At 39.3% G+C, this 12988-nt stretch overlaps 1 protein-coding gene across 2 annotated transcripts in view; it reads right to left on the bottom strand.

Moving 5' to 3' along the window:
• The window catches only part of NUP107 (nucleoporin 107), a 42752-nt gene extending 30495 nt beyond the window's left edge, over positions 1–12257 (bottom strand). Inside the window, exons 1-7 of one of the 2 annotated variants that reach the window (XM_060657024.3) lie at positions 12073–12257; positions 9980–10071; positions 9461–9547; positions 8290–8405; positions 5771–5915; positions 2791–2894; positions 229–356 (exon numbers count right to left, since the gene is read on the bottom strand). In XM_060657024.3, the coding sequence (XP_060513007.2) occupies positions 229–356; positions 2791–2894; positions 5771–5915; positions 8290–8405; positions 9461–9547; positions 9980–10071; positions 12073–12080 (680 nt within the window). In that variant the 5' untranslated portion in view covers positions 12081–12257. Of the gene's footprint in view, positions 1–228; positions 357–2790; positions 2895–5770; positions 5916–8289; positions 8406–9460; positions 9548–9979; positions 10072–10317; positions 10488–12072 lie in introns of those variants that run through there. The other variant, XM_081796210.1, reaches the window with a different exon arrangement.
• Positions 12258–12988: the final 731 nt, after the last annotated feature.

Here is a 12988-nt window from a genome sequence, read left to right as displayed (position 1 = left end):
ATGATCTCACAGTTCTTAGGACTGAGCCCCATGTCAGGCTCTGTGCTGACAGCGTGGAGCCTGCTTGGGATTTTCTCTCTCTCTCTCTCTCTCTCTCTCTCTATCTCTCTCTCTCTCCCTGTAAAATAAATAAACATTAAAAAGACAAACCATGTTTAAATTAATTAAATTAATTTGCCTATTGGTTACCTTGTGTTTATTTCACTTATGAGGCCTACACAACTTTACCTATACAGAGAAGCCAGCAGCCTCCATGTGACCATCTCCTGTTGAAGAAGCCAGAGCATACTGGCTGTTTTTGAGAACTTCTGAAGTCCAGGTGTTGCTCGGCTCACTATTTTACTCAGTATATTCACCTAACGTAAAGACACAGATGTAAAGAGGTTTTCTATCATTCTGAGCCATAACTGCATATTCTTCAAGTGCACAGCTCTAAAACTAAACATACACACACACACACACATTTAGAGTATGAATTTTTCCTATCTATTGCCTTTTTTAAATTGAATGGAAATATAACATTCCCACTCGAAACGGTCTTAATTTGAAGTAAGGTGTGTTTATGTGAGTATATATGTAAAAGTTTAATATACTCCAAATTTCAGATTAAACAAGAACAGCCATGGATACATTTTTTTCTTCTTTTATAAGCTAAATCTAACCTATTCCTGACAAATCTAACCTATATCTAACCAGAAGATAAACCAAATCTAACCTATTCCTGACAAAATGATAACATGGACTAACAGCATAGCAATGAAAGTTGAAAATAAAGTTATCTTCAATTTATGCCTGGAAAATTTATACCATATATCAAATCAAGAAAAATATTTTAAGATTGGTACTAAAACACTGTCATTGCTAACCACAACTTAACCAAAGTCCCCTCCTTGTTCTAAAACCAGAGTTCTTAACCTTTTTCAGGTTGAGGCATTATGTGAAAATCTAACGAACAGCATGGATGTTCTCCCCAGAAACACACACAAAATTATTTATCAGAAGGTTTAAGAATCCAGGGTAAAGGAAACCTTTCTCAAAGGTTTTGAACAGTACCTCTTAATCTTCTGAAGTGAAATTCAGACACAGAATCGCTCTTATTCAGAACATGAAGAATCATTACCACCACAACACCTTTTCCCTCTCTTTAAAAAGTACTCACAAAATAATGTTACTTTTGTCTTAAGGCCAGTGTTTAATAAAAGTGTTATCAGTACTTCTCATTATTTTCTATTGGAACCCTAACTCTAGTAATTCACTAAGTGACTGTTACTGCTTCAGTTATTTAATGAAGTTACTGCTTTTATAATGGAACAATTCAGAGATTGATTATTGAAACAATATTAAACGATCAAGAAATGTTGGCTATTATATTGTAATCATTCTTGAATGTAATAAAGTCCATTTATTTATTTGCTTATTTTTTTAGTAATCTCTACACCCAACATGAGGCTTGAACTCATGACCCTAAGGATCAAGAGTCACATGCTTTTCCAACTGAGCCAGCCAAATGCTCTTCCTCTTCCTTTTTAAAAAAACAGACTTAATGTTTTAGAGCAGATTTAGGTTTACAGCAACACTGAGTGGAAAGTACAGAGTTCCCATTGCTTTCTGCCTATCAGGATCCAGCACCAGAGTGGAACATTTATTACAACAATGAACCTACACTGACATGTCATTATCATCCAAAGTCCATAGTTTACATAAGGGTTCATTCTTGGTGTTGTATATTCTACAGGTTTTGACATAAATGACATGTATCCACCACCATTTATCTCCTACAGTTTCACTCCCCTAAACATTTACCAGGTTCCACTTTTCATCCTTATATTCCCCCACCCTCTGGGAACCACTGATCTTTTCACTCTCTCCAAAGTTTTGCCTTTTCCAGAATATTGTTTAGTTGGATTCATGTAATATGTAGCCTTTTCGAATTGGTTTCTTTGGCTTACTGATATGCACTTAGGGTTCATCCTTGTCTTTTCATGGCTTGATGGCTCATTTCTTTTTAGCATTCAACAATATTCCATTGTCTAGATACACACAGTTGATTTATCCATTCGCTTACTAAAAGACAACCTGGTTGCTTCTGAATTTAGGAGATGACAAATAAAGCTGCTATAAACATTTATATGTAGGTTTCTGTGTGGGCCTAAGTTTTTAACTCGTTTTGGTAAATGCCACAGTATGAATGTTGTGGAATCATATGATAAGACTATGTTCAGGTTTCTAAGAAACTGAGAAAGTGTCTTGCAAAGTGACTCCACCGTTTTGCAATCCCACCAACAACGAATGAGAGTTACTGCTGCTCCACACCCTTGCCAGCGTGTGGTATTGATAGGTGTTGGGGACCTTTGCCATTCTACTAGGCGTATGACATCTCATGATTTTAATTTGCAATTCCACGATGACATATGATGTTGAACACCTTTTCACATGCTTTTTTGCCACCTGTAGATTTTCTCTGGTGAGGTGTCTGTTAATGTGTTTTGTCCGTTTTTTTAATTGGATGTTCATTTTCTAATTATTGGGTTTAAAGAGTTCTTTGTATATTCTAGATTCTCCTTTTTTTTTAAGTAGCAGAATCCTTCGGTCTCCCAAAGAAATCTCATATGGACCTTCAATAAGCAAAAAGCAGAGCTGCCCTGGCTAACCTCCCAACCATGCTACCCCTGCCACTACACCCTTAAGACATCTCCCCCCTTAAATACAGTATGGAAATTCACAGGTTGATGCTGTTCAAAAAACTAAGAGTACTGAAGTTTGACCAACAATGGAGTGAAAGTAACTTACCTGACTACTACAGATGTTTTCATATTCTTCTACAAGGTCAAAAACCGTATTTGAAGAGTGCTTCAAGTAAGACTGCAGGAAATCAGAAAACATACTCATGGATGCTAGAACACATTAAAAAGAAAAGGAACAGGAAAAGTTAAGTGACATACTCCTAGGTAATTATGTTTCTATGAAAACTTAACAACACAGCTACATATCTCTTTTTTTTCTGCTGTATTTTCTAAAAAATTACAACAGTGGTGGGGTGCCTGGGTGGCTCAGTCAGTTAAAGTGTCTGACTCTTGATCTTGGCTCAGGTCATGATCTCACAGTTCATGAGTTGGAGCCCTACATCAGGCTCCGTGCTGGTGGTGTGGAGTCTGCTTGGAATTCTGTCTCTCCCTCTCTCTCCCCATCCTTCCCCCCGCCCCCCCAAACAAAATAAATTAAACCTAAAAAAAATTGTAACTGTGGTAAGATAAACATAACAAAATTTACCATCTTAACCATTTTTAAGTGTACAGGTTAGTGGCATTAAGTACATTCACAATGCTGTGCTACCATCACCATCATCCATCCACAGAATTCTTTTCATCTTGCAGAACTACAACTCAGGACAGCCAAAGCGATCCTAAGAAGGAACAAAGCTGGAGGTACTATACTTCCTGATTTCAAACTATACTACAAAGCTTGAGTAATTAAAACAGTATGAGAGGCCCCTGGGGTGGCTCAGCTTGTTAAGTGTCCAACCCTTGATTAGGGCTCAGGTCATGATCTCACAGTTCTTGAGATCAAGCAGCACAGAGCCTGCTTAAGATTTTCTCTCTCCCTCCCTCTTCCCCGCCCCCTCCCCCACTCTCATGTGCACATGCTCTCTCTCAAAATAAATAAAGTTAAAAAAAAAAAAAAAAGCAGTATGAGAAGGCATAAAAACAGACACATAGATCAATGGAACAGAATAGGATCCAGAAACAAACTCCCGCATGTATAGTCAACTAAATTTGACAGGGGAGCCAAGAATACTCACTGGGGAAAGAACAGCCTTTTCAATAAATGGTGCTAGAAAAACCGATGATCACATATGGAAAAATGAAATTGGACCCCCTAGATTACACCACTCATAAAAATTAACTTGTGGGGTACCTGGGTGGCTCAGTCGGTTAAGCATCTGACTTTGGTTCAGGTCATGATCTCATGGTTTGTGGGTTCAAACTCCCGTGTCGGGCTCTGTGCTGACAGCTCAGAGCCTGGAGCCTGCTTTGGATTCTGTGTTTCCCTCTCTCTCTGCCCCTCCCCAACTTGTGCTCTGCTTCTCTCAAAAATAAATAAACACTAAAAAAATTTTTTTAAAGGGGCGACTGAGTGGCTCAGTTGGTTAAGCATCCGACTTTGGCTCAGGTCATGATCTCACAGTTCATGGGTTCAAGCCCCACATGGGGCTCTGTGCTGACATCTCAGAGCCTGGAGTCTGCTTCAAATCCTGTGTATCCCTCTCTCTCTCTGCCCCTCCCCAGCTCACGTACTCTGTCTCTCAAAAATGAATAAATGTTAAAAAAAAATTAACTTGAAATGGAATGGAGACTTAAACTTAAGACCTGAAACCATAAAACTCCTAGAAAAAGATATAGGCAAAGAGCTCCTTGACATTGGTCTTGGTAACAACTTTTTGGATATGACACCAAAAGCACAAGAAACAAAAGCAAAAGTCAAAAAGTCTGACTCAAACTCAAGAACTGTGAGATCATGACCTGAGTTGAAGTCAGACGCTTAACCCACTGAGCCACCCAGGCACCCCACGTTATAGTTCTTTCTACATTCTAGATATTACCCTTTTATCAGACATAGGATTTGCAAATACATTCTCCCATTCTGTGGGCTGCCTTTTCACTCTACTGACTGTATCTTTTGATGCATGAAAATTTTAGATTTTGATGTAGTTCAATGTATTTTTTTCTCTTGTTACCTACAAGTCTTTTAAGAGCACACGGATGTGTTGGCTATTAATCTGTCAACAATTACTACAAAAATATGAGCCAAATTTTAAAATATCTGATTTGTATTTTAAACACATAACAAAGTAGCTGAGAAAGTTGTAACAGATACTAAGATGATATATTCTACTCAGGGAAAACATACACACTCCACTACAGTACTGTATCATATTGAAGGTCTCATCCAGTGTTCATACTAAAAATGAACTTTTTTTCTTTCTATTTTATCTATTTAGTAAAAAGGATATCTAAATCACTCAAAATCTGAGTACTTATTACTGGCAGATACTATAAGGAAGCAGTGGTTACCACAGTGTTAAGAGAAGGGCTGTATAATCAAACTGCTTAGTTTCAAATCCTGGTGCCATCACTTTCTAGCCAGGTGAGCTTACGCAAGCTACCCATTCGGAGCAGCAGTTCCCTTTCCCCTCTAACGGTAATAGCTACTGTAACTCTTCAATGGACCGCTACAGAAGATAATGTTCACCCAGAGGTAAGCACACGGACTCTGGCACGTTAGCTGACGATGATGATAAAATGAAGATCCCATGTGGTAATGAATACATACAGGCACATGAAAAGCAAACTTTTCTTTCCAAAGGGGAATGGTAATAACCAACCTGAAACTAGAAAGGTCTTCATACTATTTGAAAGAAAGACAGCATTAGCATCCAGGTGAAAACATGTCAATATTAGATAAAAACTAAACCTAGAGAAAAAGAGATGCCCTTTCAACAGAAATACGAAAAGAATGAAGATATGAGACTTATCTAATAACCTAACAAGGTATTTGAACTGAAAAATGAAGTGGCAAGATGCCGCTCCAACTGAGAACAAAGGTGAGATTCTCAACCTTCCAGAGCTACTACATCAAACGGCTCAGCCATAACCATAACTAATCAGCTTAAGGAAAAATATTTTATAATGACACTCAGGAATAGGAGATAGTTTCCTGGGTCTCAGTCAAGCCAACAGGCTACATTGTTAAAGAGTTAACGCCATTTTACCAGCTTCGCCAGGATCATCCTCACGTAACATAACGGCACTGAGAGTTACATCCTCTGTTACACTGTGGGACTCTGTACTTGTGAGGAGTCCTGAACGCTGTGATGTGAATGCAGCAGCCCAATTACTGTCATCCAGATTAGTTACCTATAAAAAAAAAAAGGAAGATACGGAAAAGTAATGAGCTATTGCCATTGAGTACAAAAAAAGACATTAATGGCTATTTTGTTAAGGAAATCACAGCTTTTATACTGTTTTCTTCTCTGTACCACTCCGTATCTTTTTTTAAAAGGCAATAAATACTGCATTTTGTAACATTTAAGCTGATATTAACATGTAAAATAAGGCGGTCATACTGCTCTAAGTTCACATCGGTTTTTCACTATTGGGAAAACGTACAGGACAAATGATCCAGTTTTTTCAACATATAAACGCTAACAAAAAGGGTGATGGAAGAACTTACAGATTAAAAGATGAGCCACATCAAGCAAATGCAGTGTGTTTACCTTATTTGAATCCTGATTTAAACAAACTGACTTAAGAAAACATGACACAACTGAGGAAATTTTAAACAAACCAACTTAAAATTTGACACAGCCGAGGAAATGTGAACACTTAGTAACATATATACAATAATGAAAACATATATATACACAAAATGGATATTTAAGATGATAAACAAATTACTCTGTGTGTACGTATGTGCGTGTGTGGAATGTTAGATGTGTTAATGGCATCGTGTTAAAGAAAGAATTGTCTTATGTCTCAGAGATATGCACAAAAATATTTATGGGTAAAATGGTATGAAATCTGGGAGGTGTAAAGTAACAAAGGGGAAACACTTGTGGGTGTAGATGAAATAGGATCAGCCATATATTAATAACTGGGCAAAGAGCACATGAGGGCTTATTCTATTTCCGGACGTGTCTGAAGTGTGTGCACACACATTTAAAAAAAAATTTTTTTTATGTTTATTTATTTCTGAGACAGAGAGAGACAGAGCATGAAGGGGGGGAGGGGCAAAGAGAGAGGGAGACACAGAATCCGAAGCAGGCTCCAGGCTCTGAGCTGTCAGCAGAGCCCGACGTGGGGCTCGAACTCACAAACCGTGAGATCATGACCCGAGCCGAAGTCAGTCGCACAACCGACTGAGCCACCCAGGCGCCCCCACATTTTTTTAAATTCACCTTTACTTAAAATCACCTTTATTTAAGATCTTCTGAAAGCCAGAGAAAGCTGTCTGAAGGTTTAAAAATTTGTCTTTATTAAAATCCAGGCACAAGCAACAATAAAAATGTTTATTTAAACCCAAACATTTTATAATAATGCCCATATTATTAATAATTTACTCTGTCTTGGGCTTTATGAGACTAGAAATCTTACTATTAATCTTGCAGTTCTGAAGCAATAAATAATAAGTCATCTTCTTTTGTTTAACCCCAGATGCAGTCAATTCACTCATGTTTTTAAGCAAAATAAGATAAATGCTGCTAACATAACCAGATTCAAAAGCAGCGTAAAATTATTCAATGACTATATCATTGTTAAACATTAACATTCTAAAAATCCGTAAGACAATAAGAAGTATTTAACAAATCAATTTATCCTTTCAAGGAGAGGTTTAACAAGCTAAACCATTCTTCAGAAAACACCTAATCTAGACAATTTCAAATGTGTGCAAAAATCCCTGTGACTTTTCTGGGGCGCCTGGGTGGCTCAGTCAGTTAAGTGTTTGACTTGATTTCGGCTCAGGTCATGATCTGCGGTTTGTGAGATGGAGCCCATGTCGGGCTCTGCACTCACAAGTGTGGAGCCTGCTTGGGATTCTTTCTCTGCCCCTCCTCTGCTTGCTCTCTCAATGTAAATAAACTTAAAAAAAAAAATCGCTGTGCCCTTTTAATAAGCACAGAGCCAAACACAGAACTGTTTTTATTTTGTTTTTAGCACTAAATTTTCCATCATCCTCTACTACTCCAACAGAACTCTTCTGTTTCCTTCTCTTATTAGATTGAATCCTTTCTTTTTTATAGGGTATTTTGAACACCTAGGTCAAGTCATTCTGTATGTTTATACGACATTTCTTCTATTTTCAATACTGTACCACACAGTGATTTCTAAAGAGTGTCTCATCTACTTTTTCCAACATTTTCTCTTTTCTTTCCTTTAATACATTGTCTCTCTTCCTTATGATACTCTTCATCCATTTCTCTTGGCTTCCTACTCTTCTATGCTTCAAAACAGGGATCATCAGCAACCAATCAAGTATTTCTTCAGAGGAGCAGACTGTCAGATTAACACATTCTACCTGCACCCAAATGTTGCTGGTATTACAGTTTCCAACTGTGACAGGAGATGCATAAGGTTTTCAGTTTTCTGAAAGCCTAACCAAAAAACAATTTCAATCTACGTAACCTAGTTAACTCTTTTGAGGACTATGACTTCAAACCTCACTAAAGGCTTTTAAGCTCCATATCTTACTTATATGAAAAGGGGGAAATTTTTACCCCATTTTTCCACATACCATAGACAGATTTCCCAAGAACCCTGAAGACTGTGTAAGCCGGGGAGACCTCCCTCCTGTTCCAAGAATGCAGGAAACATCTGGATGCCTCAGTAAGCTTCGGCTGGGTGGAGTAACTACAAACAAGAGGTTAGAAAAAGAATCCAAAGTGCATGAACATTGATCATGAAAACAAAACAATCAAACAACCAATAAATAACTTTGTTTCTAATTATTTAGATTCTAACCAAGTAAATCCTTTAAATATTAACATTTCCATGATATGAAGATTTAACTTATTTTTGTAAATTTGATCTTTTGGTACTAGTGAGCCCAGCAGGAAAATCTTTTACTGCAAACACAGATGCTTTCATTATAACATAACTAAGTAGTAAAAAAAAGAAAGACACTAATGAGTCCATGGATTATTCATATTCCAATTTTACAAATACTGAAGAGGTAGTTTAGTGTAAAGGGCACAGGCTTTGAAGTAAACAGATCATTGTCTGAATTTTGGTTCCATCACTTACATATATGCTTAGCCATGCTATCCTCATTGAGTAACTTCTCCACGTCTCGATTTCAGTTTTGGTAAAATAGAGATAGAATACCTACATCACAGTTATTGTGTATTTATGTAAAGTATAGTGCCTCACACATGGTAAGGGTTCAACAAATAGTAATGCAATCATTATTATTTGTTCTTAACTATTGATATTGTAACCAAAGATTATCATGTGTACTGTAAGCTTTAACATATAGCTATTACTATTATTAAATATTATATTAATGTTATTAAATATTATGTATATGTAACATATACAAATATATATAACAAATACTTGTTATATATAAATATATATATTATATATTGTACATAATATTTATATATACAACAAATACTTGTTATATATTTGTACATATTAATATACATTACTATATTCTTAAATGCTTTAAAAGCAAAAATTCTTATGAGGCACCTGGGTGGCTCAGTCATTTGAGCATCACACTTCAGCTCAGGTCATGATCTCACAGTTCATGAGTCAGAGCCCCGCATCAGGCTTGCTGCTGTCAGCGCAGAGCCCAATTTGGATCCTTTATCTCCCTTTCTTTCTGCCCTTCCCCGGCTCACACTGTCTCTCGAAAATAAATAAAACAGTAAAAAAAAAAAAAAAAAAAAAAAAAATCTTACAAGGTGGTCGAAACGAACTGGGAGTTCGAGGGATAACCTGGTTTCTTGGTGTAGTATTAGCAAAAATTTCATCTTGGGATGGCCGAACTATAGGAAGAGTTAAGAAAAGTTTTCCATACAAAAAAGACACCATTAAAGTTAGAATCAACCATATTCTGAATACATAAAATATCTGAATACACTTTTCAACAAGATTTTGATGGCTACCACTTTTTCTATGCAAAGAGTAAATCACTCCCTCTACTGCTTAATTTCTCAGATATCAGTCTTGTATTACTACACACTGAACTAAGAGTACTTAGATTTCAAATAAAAAAAGGATACCTCATCTCAGCAGAAGCTAGCTACAACAGGATAGCAAGAACGTCCTTATTTTCAGGGTAACACAAATTTTAACAATTTCCCTATCATTTTATTATAATACTGAATGTCTAATATCTCTCATAAAAAGACAATTCTATAATTCTGATTCCAAGCATGCTGTAATTTGAATAATGATGCTTACAACGTAAAGGATACTTAAAACTCTTTTTTGAGCACTCTGTTTCCGTGCAGTCCGAGTCACTTCTGCCTCTCGGATCACAGGAGATGACATCTCTCCATAGCCGCTCCTAAAACAGTATAATTAAGTTCATGTGAGTGAAATGACAATGTACCATTTGCAAAGAATTCTATCATGACTGGAGCAAAAGACCCTGGGTCAGTCAAAGCATAGATCATCCCAGTAGCCAAGTCTTTGACCTTTTGGTTAACAGCGCTCTTTGATTCCAAACCCTGCTTATCCCTCAAAGCCCACTTCTCAAATTTTTCCTGCACAGGCATCTTTGAGTTTCTAGCACTCACTATGTTATTCTCACCTATGGAATGATTTCAACACTTGGCATCTATATCATAGCACTGTTTTACATAATTGCTTCATGAAGGCAGGTCTTTCCTTGGTTGAATTGAGGAGTTCCCTGAAATTGCAGGAACCATCTCTTAAAAGAATCTTCCGCAGTTTCCAAAATTCTTCAAACCATGGGTACTACGAAAAATAAAATCTGTTGTTGGGACTGGTGAGATGGGGAGCTAACTAAAAAAGAATTCTAATAAATTGGAGAAATGACTCTTCAAGTCATTTCTCCACAAAGTACACTAATGGCATCTCCTGTCTCAGTACTGTTGCAGTTGCCCTGATCTCCCGTTGTTCTCAGCTCAAGGTCTAGAAAATAAATCGTGTGAATTAAAAGACCTATATTTTGAGGGGCGCCCGGGTGGCTCAGTCAATTAAGCATCTGACTTCGGCTCAGGTCACGGTCTCATGGTTCATGAGTTTGAGCCCCGTGTCCAGCTCTGCGCTGACAGCTCAGAGCTAGGAGCCTGCTTCAGATTCTGTGTCTCCCTTTCTCTCTGACCCTCCCCCACTCATGCTCTGTCTCTCTCTCTAACAAAAGAATAAACATTAAAAACAAAAAAAAAGACCTGTATTTTGAGACAAGAATCTCACATGCTTTTTCCTCCACTCAAAATCTTAAGATAGCTCTGAAGCCTACAGAATCAAGTCCAAATTTCCTTTATTTTTACAATCTAACCCCCGACTTACCAGTTCAGTCTTATACTCAACCACAAACATCCCCATACAAACATACATTGCATGTGACCATTCAGCTACACAATGCCTTCCTTTTCATATTCTTGCACCCTGTAGATGTTTCTTCCACAGAAGCCTACATTTGCCCCTCTCATCCACCTGGTGAACACTTACTCACCAAAGAGCCTCCTGGAGTCTGGAGACACATATATCAGGTGGGCAACTTGGTTCTTCTACTTATTAGCTTCCTAACTGTCACTAAGTTCTTAAACTCTTTTAGCCCCAGTGTAATCTATGAAAAGAGGATCAGAGTACCTATCTTCATAGGATTGTAGGAAGACTAAATTAGCTAATACAATATATATGGTAATAACAAAGCATTTAAGGCACTCAATGTTAGCTATTATTCAGGCCAACTAGAGAGTTACCTCCTTTGAGAAGTCTTCCTGATAGATCCCGTGGCAGAGAGACTTTTATCGCATCCTCATTTTCTCTTCCCACAGAAAAGTTAAAACACATCATTTTGCACTGCTCCATTGTCTCCTCCACTACAACTAATTCCCAGAGGCCAAGAACACGAAAAACTCACCTGTATAGCAGGAGGCTAGCATAGTGCCAGGGTCATAGAAAGACTTTAATACTGTAACTACCTGATGCTGGAACTTGTATCAGAAAGTCTGGGCTGAGATCCCAGTTCCGTCACTGTCTGGCTTTGTGATCTCGGTCAGGTCAGTCGGCATGTCGAAAGCCAGACCACCTCCTATTCCGCCCACCCCAGCAATGAAAAACGTTGCCCCCAAACGCAGAACAGATGGCAGAGCTGCCGCGAAAACGCAAGGGACGATCACTGTCCGTATCCATTCCCGACCCAAGCTGCCTTTCTTCCATCATCTGCAGAGACTCCCAGCCCGGGGAAGGAGTCCTAGGGTTAGCACCCGGGCCTTCCTCGGCTTCCTGTGGGAGTCGGGCTTCGACTGTTTAGTTCCGCCCTACAAGCAGGAAGGGCAAGTGTCCTAGCTTAACCATTACCACCTCAACTGACCTGTCCATGGCCACGGCCTTCTCCACCGAGAAGCTCGCCAACTCGACTCCAGCTTAACCACCGCGTTTCAGCCTTCCCGCTCTCCGGAAGCAAACCCTTCGACCCGGAAGCATGTCCTAGCTAAGCCGTCTTAGAAAAAAAGGGGAGGGAGGAAGAAACACCTTTCCCCTTGAGCGCACGCGCGACGACTTCCGCCTTCCTGCCGCAGGTCCGGTCTGCGCAGGCGCGAAGGCGGTGCTTCAGTGTGATGGCGTCTGACGGGACCGGGCTGAGCCGGGCAGGGCTGAGGGGGCGGAGCAGGGGGCGGGGCAAGGACGGGGCCGGTGGGTTTAGCGGTGTGGCGACGCTGCCGCTTTGCCTGACTGGCATTTGTGGGCGTGGTCCAGGCGCCAGGTTATCCTAGAGGGAAACTTGGCTTGTATTGATAGTCTAGAGAAGTGTGCGGTCATTTCCTGGTATTCTCAGGAGGCCGGGACTGAGAAGGAACCTGGACCCTGAATTCAGACATGCAGGCTCTCCCCTCCACCTCCGGGGTCCCTGCCAGTCTCACTCAACTCAATCTTGTTTGAACTGTAGCGTAAACCCCCTACAGTTCTTGATATTGTTTTCCGTAATGGCTCTTTGTTTTTCTTTAACTTGGTATTTTTCCCTATTAAGGAGAAAAGGATCATTTGCCTTAGAAACCATAAAGAGTGGGGTGCCTGGGTGGCTCAGTCGGTTAAGCATTGAACTTTGGCTCAGGGCATGATCTCCTGTGTTGTAAGTTTGAGCCGGTTTCGGATCCTCTGACTCCCTCTCTCTCTCTGCCCCTCCCCTGCTGGCTCAGCCTCTCGTTCTCTCGCTCTCTCTCTCAACAATAAACATTAAAAGGGGCACCAGGGTGGCTCAGTGGGTTAAGCATCCGACTTCCGCCCAG

The sequence above is a fragment of the Panthera onca genome, chromosome B4, assembly GCF_046562875.1.
Source record: "Panthera onca isolate mPanOnc1 chromosome B4, mPanOnc1 haplotype 2, whole genome shotgun sequence".
Lineage (NCBI taxonomy): Eukaryota > Metazoa > Chordata > Mammalia > Carnivora > Felidae > Panthera > Panthera onca.
This window is presented reverse-complemented; position numbering and strand designations above follow the sequence as displayed.